The following is a 19,792-nucleotide window of genomic DNA, read 5'->3' on the forward strand; positions in this document are numbered from 1 at the left end:
TGTGTGTTGTGCACATAAGAACTCCCCTCTCCTTGTAAAACAGCACCAGCAGCCCCTCTCAACACACACACACACACACACGCACACACACACACACACACACACACACACACACACACACACACACACACAACTCAGTTTTGCCTTGCAGCTCTTGCACGCAGACGGAAAGGCACATTTTGTTTATTTAATTGCTGTTAATAATTAAAAAATCGAGCTTGGACCTCGAATATGGCAACAATTGTAAACAATCGAATGAATTATTAACTGTTATGGAAAGAAGCCTCGCCGCAGAGAGAGAGAGAGAGAGACAGAGAGAGGGAGAGAGGGGAGAGGAGGCGGCGGGTTGGGATGTGACGGACTGTGCGTAATGGCAACAAATTACCGAGTGTGTGTGCGTGCGTGTGTGTGTGTGTATGTGTGTGTCCGTGTGTGTGCTGTGGTTGTCTAATTTAAGAATAAAAATCGCAACTATATTTGAGCTTTTTAATATGCAAACCAGTTGTGGTGTAAATTCAGTGCGTTGTCTGTCAGTTTTAAGTCTGTTTACTTACAAATGCCCTTTAACCTCCTGTATCCTTTTACGCACACAGGTCAGCTTTGCAAAAAAAAAAAAAAAAAAACATCTGGCATTATTTTTATTTTGTGTTACAAAATTTTAATTGTTAAAGCTATATATTTTTCCAGTTGTGTCCCTTTTTTTTTTTTTTTTTCCTAAACCTTAAAGTGTGCGTTTCCTGCGGGGCCACAATGACGCAGCACCTAGAAGTCTGCGCTAAAAAAGAAAAAAAAAAAAAGAGAGACAGTTTTGTTTTCAACAGTGCCATTGCATTTTTCAAATATGTGTTTTGCAGCTCGTATTGTTGTCATCATCTCACTCTGTTTTTTTTCCACTGGTGCGACATTTTAACTTATTCCTTCCCTCTGCCCCCCCTTCTGCCCGCCTGGACGCTGACCCCTGCTCTCCTCGCCTTCTTAACACCCTCTCAACACTAAAGTATTACCCTTCTCACCTTCTAAACAATGCCTTAGTGGTAAGTCCTGTCCCTATTTATTAAGCATTAGGTGTATGTGTTTTTTATTATTATTATTATTATTATATTATTATTTTCAATTCTATATACATATATTCTATGTTTTGTGATACACAACAGCTGGAAAATGAATTCTAGGCCCGAACAGGAAAGAGAGAGAGCACAACCTACTTTTATTTTGCAGTCGATGACATGAATATCTTTTTTTCTATGTGTTTTAAAGCTGTTATTGACGGTATGCTCTGCAGAGACACATGTTTTCCGCTGCAAACAAGTCATGTAGACCAAAAACTGGCTGTCCGACCAGGTTGTTCTTTCAGACGCGCTGCTTTCATTTACGCGCAGGAAAACATATTTTAAGGCATATTTGGAAGTAGAAACAGAACAAATATTACCTGCAAGATTTACACGTGCTTTTTTTTTGGGCCATCTCTGAGAAAAAAGAAAAAAAAAAAAGAAAAAGGTTAAAATTCATGTGGAAACGCTTAGATGTGGATTTTGACGCATTAGTGTTTGTGCAGCAGTGGAAGGCCTTCAGTCTCCTTTTGGTTTCATGTCTTTACACTCATTTTGCGGAGCTCTTTAAAACCTATCAGACCTTTGGTTTTTTTTTTCTCTCGTAGTCTGTTTTCTCAGTTTGACATTTTTGGTCAGAAAGTCACCTTTTGCTTCGAGGTCACCGTCTCAGCCCGCATGACTTATTGTCCTGTCCTCCTCCAGTCTGCTGAGCGCAATTTTTGTTATCAGGCCCTATATGTTGCTCCAAGAGGATGTATTATATTTTTCTTGCGTCACCACCAATCGTTATCACTTTTTTTTTTCTTTTTTTTATCACGGAGCAGTGTTTTGAATGAAAATATCAGACTAACAAGAAGAGAGAGAACGCATGAGCTAATTTATTTTCTGCACAAACCACTTTAAATTATTATAATCAATGTTCGACCTTTCAAATCTCCCATTAACTTTGCATTTACACATATTTGGTAAAGGTGGCCTTTACCCCCACACACACACCACCACCCCTCCCCTCCCTCCCCCTCCCCACCTTTGCTTTCTCTCTGTCTCTTCCCAAGGCCTGGAAAATGAGTTGGAGCAGCTGTTCAGAGGATTAAAATCTGATGGAACCGTACTCTGAATAAACACGAAATGTTGGATTTTTCACAATTTCAAATGACACACTCATGCATGCATGCGCAAACGTACACATGGACGTGCAAACAAACAAGCCACCCCACCACCCCCCCATCCCATTCTGCCTTTTTTTTCTAATGTGCACCTAAAACCTCTGGTGCCATGTCTTCATGCCAATTAGGCCTGTGAGTGGTTATCTCTGGATTAGCCGCCACGCCTGTTTCCAGCCATCGTTTTTGAGAAAACAGCCCTTTTAAGCCAATCTCTGCTGTTTCATTCGAGCACAAAAGCATTACAATGAATCATATTGCAAAGGCTTGGAGTGTATTAAATGTCTCAGATAGGTATATTAAGTTATGATACCACTGGAAGTTTGGCTTCGGTGGTTGGTTCTGTATATACAGCTGCACTGATGCCAGCAGCACAATGTTTAGTTTGTGTGGATATCGTAGCCAGTGGAGCACTCTGCGCTGCTTTTGGCTACCAGAATGAGTAGAGCAGAATGAAGTCATAGTGTCATATGACTGACAGGTAGGTCTGATCTGATTGGTGCTCCTTTGTAACTGAGTCGTGTGTTTGGTAGTTCGGGTGCAGCCACAGCCTCGGCGCTGAGCCGCGTGGCTGCAGGTTTGTGCCGGACAGGCAGGGCCGGATCTTACCCCGTGCATCGCAGGACACCAGGAGGTCATAAACACTGCCTGGGACACTGTGTTCTTTTTGATTATTTATTTATAGCACACCAACAGTTACAATCCAATCCACCGCAAACCTCATTATAATCTTTTCAGACATTGCACTTCAGCTCGTTTGCTTCACTTCTTGTGTGTATGTAGGTGTGCCAGGGCCGTAGATACGCTTTTGGTGACCGACTCTGCCACAGAATATGGCAGTCTCCCTAATAATAAAAACTAGTGTGTTGACCTGTGGTTCCCCATGGGTTCTAGATCCTCTGATCCTGTTCATTCCTTTACTGTCTTTCCTTTCTTGGTAAATTCCACGGGTAGTTTCAGTTGAATAACCTCTCAGTTGGCATGTCTGTTTCTGCACAGGAAATATGACACCATGGCAATGTGGCCCTATTGTTTAACTTTTTCTAGGTAACCTACTTCAATGATGATTCTACAATTCTGGGCATAGCAACGTGATTGTATGGCTATTATATTCCAAAATTACAAATATCTCCCAAAATGTTGGTCCTATCAACTTTCTGTTTTCGCTAGTCTCTTTCTTGACCAAAAATAGAAAAGTATGACAAACTGCAGCAATCAGCTCTGTATGGATTTTGTGTGATGCCCAAGACACACAAACAGAGTCCACTTCCCTTTTATGATATAGATAAAAAAAAAAAAAAACATATTTGAGAACTTCCTGCCATTCTAAAATATATCTCAAATGTTGCTAACATTACCTGTAGGAGTAACCATAGACATATTGTAAGTAGACGCCTTATTGGTCACTTTACCATAGTGACATACCGCCAACTGCATACAAGAAGTGGACAAAGCTACGTTCATGTAACCTGAGCTGTGAGTTTGTGTTTATATTTGGTGCTATGTTGGATTTTGGAGCCATTTTTGGACAAAATGGCAGAGCAGCAGGAGTGTGAGGGGTAGTTGGTAGTTGGTAGTTAGGAGTTAGCTAGCTTACTGACAAGGCAAACTAGAAACATCAAGCATTTGACAGTCTACCGAAACTAACCTTTTAACGACAACTACAGTTAAGCAGACATGAAATCCCTTTTCCTCAATAATCTTGTTAATGAAGCAATAATTTAAAGATGAGTCACCAGATCACTTATTAAAGCGCCCAAACACAGCAGATGAGAGTGGAAGGCCTCATGGAAAAAATGGCTTATTTAGTATGTCTGAAAAGAAGTTCAGTTGAAGTTTTCGGAAGTCAGCCTTTTTCGGACCCATCATCTAGTGGCTGCCAGTGGAATTACACTATTATAGTTTTACAAGGCTTTATTTTGAAGCCATAGTTCTTGACCCTTGGAACACATACAAGTAAATAATGAAGTGTTTTTACTCCAAATAAAATAATGTTTTCATGTCAAAGTCAGTTTCAGTGGGTTGTTTCAGTTGTGATTAAAAAAAACAAAAACACGTTTATTTACCCTGCATAGATTAGCGCAAAGATACGTTGCATTGTCACTTGAATACAAACTGAATCTATGTGAGAAATGTAATCATTTGTGGTGGTGGTGGTCTGAGTTTAATGTCTATAACCACCGCTGTTCTAATATCACACTGAAATCACATTAGCAATATACAAGTAACACAGGGCAAGCTATGTAGGCATAGCATTTAACAAGGCAAATGAGTGAAATAAGTCTTTCCTGAGTCTGCAGCAGCACAGTGAATACGTTTACCATCAAAAAGAGAGTTCCATTAACTCTTTCTGTTAATGCCAACCCTCAAAATAAACATCTGTGAACATGAATTCACAGCATAAATAATCACCTTAATACTAGAACCAGTGCTTTAGATATGATTATGCTAATGCTAGTTGTTAGTGCTGTTTTTGAGTATATATGCAGTTTAAAATGGATGAAACTTACATGCCGTAAAAGGTTTTGTGGGAAAAAGCTTTACTTTCTGCATTACTGCAAGTGTCCACCGGAGAATTGGCCACAGCTGTGAGTTCAATTCTCTTCATACATCCATGGGCAATCGCTGTTAGCATAGCAAACTATTTCCTATATACAGGGGGATGCATTACAGTGTTGATTTGTAGATGTTTTCATTGGCACCATCAAAGCTCAGACCTTCACCCCTGCTTTAACCCTCAAAGACCCAAAAATCCACCACCGACCCAAACCATCTACTGATCTAAACTGTTTAGTACCTGTGGATCCACTAATCCTATCAATACATGTCAATAATTAGTGAAAATACAGTTCTTCATCTTTTCATGGTTATCAGATATGACCCACTTGGATGTTCAGAGGCTCCGTTGTTACCATGGAAACACTGTCATCTTCTACAGCATTGGCTCATCAGTAAAACCCATGGAGTTGTATAAATGACAGTGGATGGAGATGCTTGTTTTTATGTTCAGTTAATGGTATCTTTGCTGAAAAAGTCACTTTTTTTTTATCAGTTTTCTCTGTTTCTGATATAATAACCCTTCACTTTAATCTGAGCTTTTATGAACATCTGTGTCATCAGTGAATTAATTATAGGAAAATATCTGATTTACACCAAAAAAAAAAAAACGCAAAATAAGGAGGATAGTATTACAATAAATGATGATAAATCACTTAAAAAAGATTAAATATAGAGAAAAATTCATATTCTCTATATTCACAAAAGCAGCACTGGGTCTTTAAGGGTTAAAATTGGAAGCGCTGTTGATTATTTCCATTCTGAGAACACACTGTATTTATAAGCATCTAATTGAGAAGCTTATGAAGGTCTCTATGATTAATGTGTTTGTCAGTCATAAATTGTCCGTGTTTATTGTCAGCTGGTGGCTGGGGGGCCACCGTGTGTCAGCAGGAGTGAATTTACGGCAATTTTTTTGCAAAGAAATCCCGAACTCTCTTTGATGGCGGAGACAAAGATGAGATGAGCCATGTGCATTTTTTGGCAGCAGGCGATATAGATTTGAATTAAGTAGCATGTAGTTTTTTTATCTGGAGCTGCATGCATAGAGAGAGTCAGAACCAACTGTGTCTCATTCAGTATCAGCACAGCTGTCCCAGCATCCGTGGAGAATGGATTCCTACTGCTATTGCCACGGGAGGCTCCAGCCAAGAAGAATGGGAGGATATCCAGTGTGTGTGCTTGTGTTTTAAGAGGAAGACGAGGAGGGAGAGGAGAGAGAGAGAGAGAGTAAAACGCTGGTGTGTCTATGTATGTGTCTATTTTTTTTTTTTTTTTTGCATGTGTGTGTCATGTCGTCTCCACCCGCCTCACTCTTCCTTCGCTCATGTCACCTCTGGCATGGATTAGTTTCTGGCACAAACCTGGCGGTGCCCTGTGGCCCCAACGCGGTTCTGTGGTCGCCGATATGTTGTGCCGTTGCTAAGGCGACTGAACACACACACGTACATTGGTGCTAAATTACATAATTGGGTTAGAATATACAGGGTAATACAAAATACTGTGTGTAGAATATGAGAAGTAGGGGAAAAAAGGCAGGGGGTGTGCAGAAGGGTTGGTCTGGGGGCCGAGTGCGCATTTGGAAACCACCAAGACAAAGTCCGCCTTTACCAGATACGAAGAACGAGCAGGAAACAGAAGTGAATTGGTGAATATTTGAGAGCTTTGTCATAGTTGATCTTCAGACATCAGCACGGCCTGTTCTTTCCTCTAATTTTGAGTCATAAATCTAAATAACAGGGCCGGCATTATGTGGGTATTTGGAACGTTGTGACAACCAACCAGATCAGGCGGTTGAGGATAAGGTGTTTGTGGCGACACACACGTGCTCAGTGTGTGTGTGAAAACAATGAGATGTGTAGGGAAATCCACAGAGTTTCTGTGACGGAGGGTGTGGCTGCTTTGGTTTACATAGACACACAATGAGGCACATGAGCACCGTTTTCTTTCTTTCCCTTCGTCCTCCTCCTCTTTCACCTCCTGGGCCACAGATTTTGTGTCTGGGAGAGTATCAGTAATATTCCAGCCACATTTGCATTCCTCTAGTGGATTTTAGTAGCGAAACCTTTGGACCGCTCAGTGTTACATCATTTAAAGGTTCAATATGCAAGATTTGCCCATGCTTATGTACTTTTTATGCAAACTTTGTTTTGGAGTCTTTTTTTGCCCTGAGTACACCGTGTCGTCTTTGTTCTGGTTAGCACCCAAGTCTGTTTTTTTCCACAACCTGTCACACCATCGCCCGTACTCTGCTCATCTACAGTGGTAACAGTTTGCAGCATTAGCTACTGCTAGCTTAGTAAAGGAGTTAGCCAACATAAACAAACCAGCTGCTCCAAGAACAACCCAAACTGCAACACAAATTTCAACTAAGTATGTAAGCAAGAGCGTATGTGAGTCTTAAAAACATGTAAAAGGGACTAGGCTTATGTTACGTATTGTACTTAAGTGACTTTGGGACCGCCTCCAGCCAATAGCATTACATCCCCTTTACAGAGAAATACACTAAACGCATAATAAAATGTCGGACTGATGCAGGATTATTTAGCAACAGTATTATGGAAGTATTTCAGCTAGACTGCACTGAACATGTTTTGTTAATTGTTTGTTAATTTATGTGCCATTTTGCAACACACTAAACCAGTAGAGGGCTAATTTATTGACACATTTTATACAGTGGCTTATTAAAACCACCAAGTTAGTGTGTAAATTAACATCATGTTAATAGCTCACATAATAATAACTAATGCGTTGACCCATGGGGATCCACGGGTTCTAGATGTGGTAGTTTTTATGCTGTTGTGTATTCGTGCATGCTGTACCGTATTTGTCCAGCAATCACTGCCAAAGCATTCTGGCCATAGCAACATGACTGTGAGGCTATTGTATTCCAAAATTACTAATATCTCCCAAAATATTGGTCTTATCAACTTGCTGTTTTTGCTATTCTCTTCCTTGACCAAAAATACATAAGTATGACAAACTGCAGCAGTCAGCTCTGTACGGATTTAGTGTGAGTCCACACACACACACACACACACACACACATGCACACAGAGGCCATTTGGCTTTTATAATATAGATAATGAATTACAGAAGAGTTAACTCAGCTGATGTTAGATTACCATTAAACTTTACATCAGCTAAAGTAGTTTATGATAATGTCTGTTCAGGTGGTTATACATGCAACCAAGCTAATGTGTACCGTAACATCATGCTAATTAGCTAACTTAGCAAATACTTAGGTCAACTCCTTGAATGTTAAGTTTGCATTTAGCATTACACTGGCTAACCTTATCTGTGACTGTTCTATTACATGTGACATAATGTGAATATACATCACTAAACTGTAATACATTACCTCATCTGCAAACATAATTTCTGCTCAAGTTTTCTTTTGCATCGCTGTTGGAAGCAGTTCCCATGATTCCACACAACTTCATGACACCTTTAATTTTTTTGATTGAGAGAGCCCTAACGGCTAAAATGATGTAAATATAAAAATCGGTAAAAATCAGTTAAAGTAACTTTGAATCTGATTGCGTCATTTACAATGAATGCATGTTTACAAAAGCCTTATCTGAGTGCAGTAGCTTCCTGAAAACCTCTTGAAGGCCAAACTACCGTTGGTTATAATGAAGGCTTTCAGTTACCAGTCGTGTTTCAGATCATAACATGACAAATTACAGGTACATTTCACAGTGTTTAGTCACTTTTGTTCTGTGTCTTCAGCTACAGAGGACAGGCTGAGAAATGGGTCTTTGTTCTTGCATTGAGTAAATTTGAATTAATGCCAGAATCAACACACGGAGTGAATGTTGACAGTTATTCATTCTTTGCTGGTTCTTTTTAATCAACAAGTAACGTTTCTGTAAAGACAACCTGCTTGTTGTTGAATATCCGGGATATTTTTCCATGTATTTTTCCACAGAGAGAGGGGGGGGGTAATGCAACGGCTCATATTTGTGACCAGGAGCACGCAAAGCCATTGTATCAGTCTGCCACAGGTCAACAGATTTAGATAGAGAGTTGTTGTTGCGGATCGTTGACGGCCCACTCAAGGTCACTTCAGTGTGGGCAATCTGGCCGTGTTGTTTGGCCTGTCCTGGCTGTGTGTCTGACCTACATCTCACTGCACTGGCTAAATATATACAGTAGACCCCTCATTACAAAGCTTCCAGATTAATCTGGATGAAATCTGAGCACCGTTCCACTCTCTCTGTGTTTGACTGCAGACTTCTCTGTACAGACTTCCCCAGGCTAACTTTCCATCTCATTCAGACAGACACCGAAAAAAAAACATGGCACGTTATCGTCTAATGAATAAGACGGCTTTGAATTGAAGCCTAACTATGTACAAGCTGTATGTGGAGGGGCTTCCTGCAGAACGCACCTGCACATATTTAATCACATGATGCACAGGTGTGCATTCTGTAAAGAAAAAAAAAAAAACCACACGTCCACAGACTGCTGACGAGTGTGTAATATAGGAGGCCAACCAAAATACACATTAAACATGTCATCTATAGGCTTCCTGTTTGAACCTCCTCAGACTCCTGAATGTGTTTCTGTCCTCTGTAGGGGGAGAGTTTCACAGCATTACTAAAGTGATGCACACTCGTCCCTTTTCCATTGACCCTCAAACTGCGTGAATATAACTTGCGCATAAAAATTTACCTAATGGAAAAACAACAATTTTGCCAAAACTCTCAAGAGGTGGTTTTTCAGGCATATGTAACTGGTATATCACACAAAATTGCAATAGAAAGACTTTTTTCCATAACTACAGTCACGTGAATTGGAAAAAAACAAATGTTGACAGACGTTACAAGCAAAGAAGAAGAGTTTTAAAAGAAACATGGCGCGGTATGTGTGGACACACCAGGAAACTCAATAATTTTTTAATTTAGAACAGGATAGAGGGGTAATATATAATAATAATGACTATATCTGTAAATCAACACGATGTTTACGTTCATCACCATGTTTATGGAATGACTTCTCGTGTCATCTCGTGATAATAAATAAAGAAATCATTGCATTTGTGATTTAATGGAAAAACCAACATTATGCACTTCTGTTTTTTTGACATTTAGTAAATATCAGTAAAGGTTTGTGCAGATATCCAATGGAAAAGCAACTACTGATGTACACTACATATTCTATAAAAACAATATAAAACTTATGAAACCTATTAGATATTGGTGGAAGTTTTATATATATATATATATATATATATATATATATATATGTATATATATATATATATATATATATATATATATACCTTTTTTTTTTTCTTTTTTTTTTTTTCTCATACACATATACAGCTTTGGAAATAATAACACTGGTCTACAATTTTTTTTTTTTGTAATTTTCTGCCTCAGAGATTAGATGTGCTAAATGTTATGTATTTTAATAAGATTCATAGGAAAACAAAGGACCAAAGTGCTGGTTTGCTGATGTTTTCCAGGTATATGATTACGTGTTATTCCACATATATGTTAGTTTATGTACAGTTATATAATAGATGTATAAATGTTCCACTGATAGAACATGTAAAGTGCATGTATTGTCATGTGCAGACAGTGTTTTGAAGTAGATCTGGTCAATCTGACACTAATATTCCTTTAGAGTTAAACCCATTCTCTGGTTAATTCTTGAATTTCATATTTTGACCCAAGACTGTATCTGTGAAACTTCAGCCAACCAGCATTTAGGACTGGATTTATTTTTATCAGTGACTCACACGTGGTAAAATGTCACTACTTTTATTCTGGAAGCATTTACTTGTAGACCAGTGTAATTAAACTACCTGTGATTCTCTGTATAAATTCAATTCCCTTCAACATGGCCTTTTGCTATTCTGTTTGTAGAATCTTCATTGTTTTTCAGCATCAGATTTTCTTAATTTACATATTACCCGTTTTTGAGAATTCAGTTCAATTAAACACAGCTTCTTTCTGTATTGAATTTATAAACCAAACATTTCTTGTGTCTTTTGCCAGATTTTTTTGCTTCACATTTGCACACAATAAAACCCTGATGGTTTTACAAGTCACATTTATGACAAATGTTGACTAGTCACTACTCGGTCACAGTGGTCTAATAATTGTCTCCACAGCTGTTCTTGTTTTACTGTGGGTATCTCAGTGAGGCCCATGCCATACTCATGTCGATGCATTGCCAACAATCCACGACATTAAAGCAGCTACCAACGCAGCATTGTATGTTTCAGTGTGGTACAACTCAACACAATACTCAGTCCGATGGGATTTGATACGGTACCATGCAAAAGAAGAATTGTTTTTCAATATAGTACACATGATTTGATTTGAGAGTGAATCACAAGTAAACTGAATGAACAACTGTACTTAACCCATCAAGACCCAAACAGCAAGTGGCGACTAAAACCATCTGCTGTTCTAAACTGTTTAATACCTGCTGATCCACTAATTCTATCAATCCATGTCAATAATTGGTGTAAAATACAGTTCTTCATCTTTTCATGGTCATCAGATATGACCCATTTGGACGTTCAGAGGCTCCATAGTTACCATGGAAACATCTTCTACAACATTGATTCACCAGTAAAACCCATGGAGTTGGATCAATGACAGTGGATGGAACCACTTATTTTTTGGATATTTTTGCTGGAAAAGTCACTTTTTCTTCAGTTTTTTTCTGTTTCTGATTGAATAACCCTCAACTTTAATCGGAGCTTTTATGAACAGCTACACCATCAATAAATCAAATATAGGAAAATGCATGATTTACACTGACAAAAGGCAAAATAAGGAGGATAATATTACAATTGATGCTGAAAAATCACTTAAGAAAGGTTATATATGGTGGAAATTTCATTTGGGAACTGCCACAAAAGTAGCACAGGGTCTTTATTGGTTAACCTCAGAATCAGAATAAAAAAAAACAAGCATTTTCATAAAGATTAAAACCAGACAAAAGATACAATACCAATATTTCCTGTTCTGCTCTCAGTAGTAAATATACAAAATTAGCTTCCAAAAGCCTCTTATGGATAGGACCAGTAGTATTTTGTTGCATGCACTTACACATGCGATGCTTCTGGTTCTTTTGCATAATTATACATTTTACAATTTTAATGCTGCTGTTAAGTCCATGTCAAATAAACATATCTAATCTGAATAAGTCAGATTTTAAAGGTGTCCCTGTTGATGAATCTCTGAGTTTTTCTCTATTGCATATATGTCTAGAGGTGTACGAGTGTGATACTGAGAAATCACCTTAACCCATAAACAACCAAACATCCACTGGCGACCAAAACTATCTACTGATGTAAAATGTTGAACATAATTACAGTTTTACAATAATAAAAACATTAGCAAAAATATAGAAAAAACCATATACAATCTGTCGAAACATTTACAGACCAACAGTCTTGATTCCAGAGTTTTAACACTTTCTTTAAAATCAGTCTGGTTGGTTGTTTGTGAATGAACACAATGTAAAACCAATGGAAGTTCACTGAAAATGAAGTTATGTTTAACCCATGAAGACCCAAACAGCCACTGGCAACCAGACCACCTACTGATCTAAACTGTTTAATACCTGTTGATCCACTAATCCTGTCAATACATATAAATAATTGGTGTAAAATGCAGTTCTTCATCTTTTCATGGTCATCAGATATGACCCATTTGGATGTTCAGAGGCTCCGTAGTTACCATGGAAACACCATCATCTTCTACAACGTTGATTCACCAGTAAAACCCATGGAGTTGGATCAATGACAGTGGATGGAGACACTTGGTTTTACAATCAGTTATTGATATATTTGCTGCAAAAGACATTTTTTTTCTTCAGCTTTGTCTTGTCTTTGATAAAATAACCTTCAATTTTAATCTGAGTTTTTCTGAACATCTACATCATCAGGAAATAAAATATAGGAACATACCTGAAGTTCACTAAAAGAACACAAAGTACAGAGGGTAAGGTCATAAATGGTGATAAATCACATAAGAAATGTTACACTGCAAAAATCTAAATCTGACCAAGTGTATTTTTCTCATTTCTAGTCCAAATATCTCATCACCCTTAAAATAAGACATAATCACCCAAAGAGTAACTTTTCAGTGAGATATAAGAACTGATTTATAGACAATAGATCTGGAAAATCTTATTTCGAGAAATCTTACCAAGAAAATTTTCACTTGTTCCTTTAGCAGATTTTATTTTTTTTGCTTAATTCAAGATTTTTATGCTTAATTCAAGCAAAAAAATCTGCCAGTGGAACAAGTGAAAATTATCTTGGTAAGATTTCTCGAAATAAGATTTTCCAGATCTGTTGTCTAAAAATAAGTTCTTATATCTCACTGAAAAGTTACTCTTTAGGTGATTATGTCTTATTTTAATTGTGATGAGATACTTTGACTAGAAATGAGAAAAATACACTCAGTAAGATTTTGTGTTTTCAGTGTAAATATAGAGAAAAAACTATTTTGGAACTGCCACAAAACTAACACTGGGTCTTTCCGGGTTAAAGGATGTACACATATGGAAACATGTAGATATAAGTCCATTTGTCCGTATGGAACGTCTGCACACCTGTACGATGCAACACCAATCATGGCGTCAGGGATCGTTCAGGTCAGGATGACGCCGCTCGCTGATGTCACAGATTTCATCATCTCTTTCACCGCTTCGTTGGTAAAGGCCGGATAAAGGAGGCCCTGATTGGCTCGTTGATTGTACCTCAGCTGTCCCAAAAGTTTCTTTCATCATCACGCCGCATTACCTCATGCTGCAGCCGAGCCTAAATAGTTCCTGGCCGCGTTGATCCTGAGCAGGAGATGAAAACAGTGACCGGTGCAGGAGGAGTAATCCACACCGGCTATTTCAGCAGACGCAAAAAAAAAAACCAAGCATTCATGACATACACGACCTAAACGCAGCATCTACGGTCCGCTTGTGCTTGTTTTGTTTTTTTTTACCCCTTCTCTTTCACAAGGCTTAAAGGTTTAATAGGCATTTATTGGGTTAACTTTGGAGGGAAAATCTTTTCCTGTCTTGGGGGTGGGTGGAGGAGCGTTGACGCTTGGAGGCTTATGAACCCGCAAGTCAAACAGTAATGAAAACAGTTGTGACCTGATTTCAAGAAGCAGGCGAAAAAAAGTCGAGGAAGAAGGAGGATTTGAAGTTTTTAGAAAAGACAGGACAATAATATCTTCTTTGTCTTCCTTGTGCTTATTAGTTTCTTGAACCTGTTCATTCATTCCTGTTACCTCTGCGTCTGCGTTTCTCTGTATCTAATTCAGCCACCAGCGTCCGTCAAGGAATAGCTGTCGCCCCGGGGAACAAAGCACCACAGCCTGCTCTTCGGAGCAGGAAGTTGGCCCGTAGCCAAGGGTGGAAAATCTATACTCCGTTGCATAATATAACATATCTTTACCTCAGATGAACTCTGAGGAGGAGGAGGAGGAGGAGGAGGAGGAGGAGGAGAGGAAGGCCAGGCAGCTGTGAGCAAACAGAGCTGGGGGGCGGGAGTTTGTGTGTTATTAACTGACTGTGTTTGTGTGGAAGTGTCTGTGTATGTGTTGGGTATGAGTGCGCGCTCTATGCTTCTTGTGACTGTTTGCTGGCTGCTGCTGCCGCTGCTGCAGGCCCCAGGCTGTTTCAGAGCCCCCCCACCCTCCACAGTACAGCAGAGTCACACAGAGCCTCGTTGCAAAGGGAGGATCAGAGTATATAGTAAGAGTGAGTAGAGGAGACAGAGGCCAAGCAGGACTCAAACACAACTATGTGGCTTCTCCTTTTTGGCCCGGTAACTACTATCCCACTACAGCTGCAGCCTCCTCTGCCAGGGAATTCACATATAAACTTTCTGCTCTGTTTAGGCTCAGAGAAATAGCTGCAGGATTAGTGTGTGTTACATGGAAAGTTGTATATTTGACTGGAAAATTCAGAGCAGGATGAGGATTTCATGTCGCTGCTAATATAAAGAACACACATGGACCAGGTTCAACTGCGAGTTATATAGACATTGTGACAGTTTATAAATTCACCGGGCTCTCTTCTTCTATCAAGATGTCTACGTTTTATCTAAATAATATTCGCACTGCACAGGAGCGTAGGGGCTTTTCGCGTGCGCTGCTGCCCTTTTTCAAGTTCTGTTGAGACTCGTGGAAACCCTGAAGTCTGTCAGACACGTCAAGCAGCTGTCAGTCTCTTCTGCACACGAGAAGTCCTGAGAAAAACCTTGTGAAACTCAAACTGGCCTCATTATGGTCATCATCTGGAATAAAGCGCAATCATCTACACCACCTGCGGCAAGCTGCGGCCGAGAAAACACTCTGGTAGCCCCGTCTGTAAAAGTCACATATCAATATTTTCATATATTTTCTGAATCCTTCTGCCTTGTTTCTGCGCTCCATCTGCACACCTGAATAAAGCTATTTCCAAACTTGAGTTAGGGCTCATTTGGGGACCACAAATTGACTGTATATTGCAGCCAGGTTGTGGAGATTTATGATGAAAGTGAGTAGGGATGGTGTGGGCGGGTATGCAGAGGTGCATATTATGGCGCTTTTTTTTTCTTTTTTCTTTTGCTGTTTTTTTTTTTTTTTTAATACTTGGATGAGCTGTGAGCTTTGAGAATGTAGTAGAGGAGTGAAACTACAGTTCAGGCAGAAAGATTAGAGGAAGAAATATAGCAGCACAAAGAGAGAAAAGAAGGTCAGCGGGTGGGAATGACAACCCAGTCACCAGAAGAAAAGGATGCCATTGTGTCTGTTTGCAAAGCATGAATGCATAGAAGACAGACATTTCTGAACCGTAAATATGTTTATGATCAACATTTGTCAGTTTGTCTTTATCCATATTATACTGTTATCACTTCAACCACCTGTATTTGAAATGATACACATATATGTATTCATGATTTTATGGTTAGACTGAAGCGCCAGTAGCAGAGTTTAGAAAAGATACCAGGTTTACATTCATGCACATGTTTATATGACGTTCAGTCCTTTGCTGATATTAGCTAACCCAAAAATGATCCTAATTTGGTGATAACAATCTGTACATGACTCGACTTCTGCTCCTCTACAGCAGCAACATCATGCAACACTAGCCACAATGAGCTTAGAAATGCACGTAAACATAAACAAAGAAGGCAAAAGAGAGAAGAGTGCTGCGAAGTTAAAGAGTGTATCCATGTTATATTGTTTCAACAGCTCAGTTCACAACCGTCTGCAACTGAAATTATGTTTGTTTATATACTGGGGCGCCGATAAGGGGGGGGGTAAACATGACAAATTCATGGGGCCCAGTATTTGTGGGGGGCCCATAGAGCAGTGGAGGGGGTCCAATGGATACAGGCAAGAAGTTGTGAAAATTTCGTTTTGTTTCAGAAGTTGGGAGTCAGATGTTTCAGTTTTGTAAGTGATGTTATGTATGGACCCCCCCCCCCCCCGACTCCAACAGATCACCAAGATGCTGAAATTTCTGAAAGGGTCCACAACGTTTACCTTTCATGCGGCCCACGATTTGTAGGGGCACCCCAGTACACATATTTACAAATTTTTGCGTTTAGGTTTCGGGAATGAATGAATGTTTTTATTATTGTGTCTTGCATAAAAACATGCCCAGCCCTTATATGGGCTTATAAGAGACCAAAAATACAAACCAAAAATCAAACACCAGACAGTAGGCACAATAGATATGAACAAAACAAAGTACTGACCTACTTAAACAAACACATCTGCTGCTTTTTCCAGGCTTTACAAACAAATAATGCTAATTTAAATACATTTGAACTAAACAACCGTTTCATCTTGTCATCATCAGTGCTCCAGAACAGATCAGGATTTCGGATAAACATGTCATCAAACAAAGAGGCTCTCAGTTCATCATATAGAGGACAATACAAAAGAAAAAGAAAGGGAAAGATGCTAAGTTTAATATGGGAACAATCCTCACCAAAAAATGATAGTGTATTTAAATATATTTAAAGGTTTAATATGTATGATGCTTGTGTGAGTTTTGTGTCGGACTCTACATATTTAGCTAACTCCATTTCTAAGCTAATGCCTCGCATGCTAGCCTGCATTCATGAGAACATCCTGTCCGTTGATTTCTATGTTGAGAACTCCATTGGATTTTTGTACAAAAATCCTTTGCTCACTCTTTTGCTCCTTTAGCAGTTTGCAGGCCTAACTACCACCTAAAATTCTAAATGACAGAAGGATGTCTCTGCACAGACAGAGTGAAAAAGTCCACAAAGATGTAATAAAAAAAAGACTGTCAACGTCTATGGTGATATTTAACCTTAACCACCACCTATTTGTAACCCTTATTAACTTCAACTTAGCATGTGAACTCCAGTCTCACATTCCTTCAATGACAAACTACATTGAGATGACACACACGTCCACGGTTTGCAGCATTTTCTGACAACTTATCGTTGCTGTTGAGTGGAAACCTCGTAAGTCCATTTTTGGTCTTTTTTTTTTTTTTCATAAAACGATTCTATCGGTCAGTCTTCACTGACGGTTTTAGAGATATTTAACCGATGAAAAGTGTTGAAAATGGCTTATGATTACATCTTTTAGCTCCATTAATTCTATAATATAAAACGGAAGTGGACTCTGTGTGTGTGTGTGTCTCAGACATCACACTAAGTCCGTACAGAGCTGACCGCTGCAGTTTGTCATACTTATGTATTTTTGGTGAATTAACAGACTAGTGAAAACAGCAACTTGATAGGACCAATATTTTAGGAGATATTTGTAATTTTGGAACACAATAGCCTTACAGTCACGTTGCTATGTTCATGACAGTTGACGGGAAGTGCAGTACCACACTGCATGATGGGAAATGAAGTTAAAAACAGGACACATTTACTAACTTCAGTCCTTACATATCAGTATTAATATATTAATTGTTGCTTAAATTATAAAGTATGATTTACCAAACAATTTTTATATCAGTACTTATAAAATATAGACCCACATCTTTTCCCAAAAGTCAGCTCTGCCCAGTGAAAAATGTACTAGTTTATTTAGAAGACACATCGTTTTTCCAGTTTCTTGAAAAATAACCATTTTGAACCTAAGAGGTTTCCACCCGACAGCGACATTATACTGAGATTATAGCCATTTGTATTTTCCACAAACATACAATGGGCACATTTATTTGTGGAAGTCAGGTTAACAGAAAGATTAGACGATGAAACAAAGCAGCAAAAGGAGGAAAAAAGCAGGACAGACAGTAGACGTAGTTGGACGTGTAGAAGGTTCTGTTGTGTGTGTTGTAAATACTGTCGACTGGGGTTGGACTCGGGGTGCTTTTCTTTTTTCTCACCACATGATTTGTTTGATTTGCTCTCTATCAATCAGCAGAGGATGTATTTAAACGGACTTGATGTATATTTGAGAAAGCCTCTTTATAGCTGCGGCTGTTTGTATTCTCCATTTACTTTCCTTGGAAGCGGACCGTGATTAAAACAGACGATATAGGCGTATTGTATTTCCTAGGGGATTGGAAGGAATGCAAATGCATCATAACCATATTATACTAGTTAGGAGCGGTGTGCGCTGCCAAGCCTCTGGATACAGGAGAGTGGGTAGCCCAAGTTACACTGAAGGGAACCAGGATCCCACACAGCACAGGCTGATACGCGACACTGTTGGACTGGTTTTGACATTTCATAGGATCCACACAGAACCGAAGCCTTAGCTGCAGAAACAGGCCCATTCCTCCGTCTGTTAGGAAACCCCGAAAAGTTTTTAATGTGTGGATGTGTGTCCGAGTGGCGCAGAATCCGTTTGGCATTTTTTGTTGTGAGGGAAGCATGTTGCTGGTGGGACTTTGGCCCGCACAATCCCTCCTCTGTTAAAACAATGCGGCAGTTGTCCTCCCTAACCTAATTACTCCCTCCAGGGGGAGAAAGGCAACAGCACCAAATCCCATAGTTAGGAGCTCTGATCTGGGCCCTGCTGTAAGAAAAGGCCTCATTCAGTTCCCCTCCCTCCTTCCTGCACACATGCACACACACTCTCTTTCTATTTTTCACTCTTGTGTGATTGGGTTTAGCCTGATGGAAGCTAATTATGCCGCAATATGTCCTGATATTTTGCTCGATATCTGTTTTTTTTTTTTTCTGTTCGTCGTAACGTTTTTTTATTGTGTTTGGAAATGTATCAATGCTGATGACATAATTGCATCTAAAGATTGAGTGATGTTGTCAGCCGACATTTTGGCCTGCAGATGTACGTGCGAGCTGCTAACTCGACCAAAACAAAGCTCACAGTTCATTACACTAGAAAAACTTTGTCTACTGGTCAAGGAATGTTGTTTTGGATGATGCTTTCATTGTTCGCAGTCCTTGTGTCCTTGTGCACCTCATTTCAGATTGTCGTGTGTTACTTCACATGCAATACACAGATAACACTCCTCCGTTTACCTCACTTTAATAATAATAATCTTTATTTTAATCGCACGTCTGAATATCCAAGGTACACTTTGGTTTGCAGAGGCTTCAAAATAACACAGGTTTTAAAATAGGACAGATACATGTAATTTAGAATGACAGGAGATGAAAACTGAAGTAAAATCAAGAAAGTACTGATTGACTGATTTAAAATTGGACTAAAACCTAAGCAGATGATAATGATTTGATAAATCACTTTTGCAGGAACATTTGTGACAGTTTACATTGAGGTTGTACATACAAAGCTATAATAACAACAGTTTTGTTCAAGTTCACATAAAAAATAAATACAGAAAAAATAGAATAGCGCAAAAATGAAAAAAGGAAGGACGGTATTATCATTTTTGGAATCCTTAATGACTCTTTAACCCAAATTGATTTAATAAAATGCCTCCTAAAATACAAATTTTTAATTTTTTTTCACATCAACAACAAAGTTAGCAGTTATTTTGGTTTAAACAACATGAAAATAAAGGGCTGCACAGTCACATGTAATTGATATCGATAGGTTTTGTCACCTAAAATGACCAATAAGACATCATTAACTGTAG

At 39.0% G+C, this 19,792-nt stretch overlaps 1 protein-coding gene across 6 annotated transcripts in view; it reads left to right on the forward strand.

The window, feature by feature from the left end:
• Positions 1 to 19,792, forward strand: part of nfixb (nuclear factor I/Xb) — a 217,686-nt gene that overhangs the window by 30,526 nt on the left and 167,368 nt on the right. Inside the window, exon 3 of one of the 6 annotated variants that reach the window (XM_030141290.1) lies at positions 999 to 1,034. The exons of the other annotated variants lie outside the window; for them this stretch is intronic. Coding sequence (XP_029997150.1) covers positions 999 to 1,034 — 36 coding nt within the window. The remainder of the gene's footprint in view (positions 1 to 998; positions 1,035 to 19,792) is intronic. 6 annotated transcript variants of the gene reach the window in all.

Source organism: Sphaeramia orbicularis, chromosome 8 (genome assembly GCF_902148855.1).
Source record: "Sphaeramia orbicularis chromosome 8, fSphaOr1.1, whole genome shotgun sequence".
In the NCBI taxonomy this organism is placed as follows: domain Eukaryota; kingdom Metazoa; phylum Chordata; class Actinopteri; order Kurtiformes; family Apogonidae; genus Sphaeramia; species Sphaeramia orbicularis.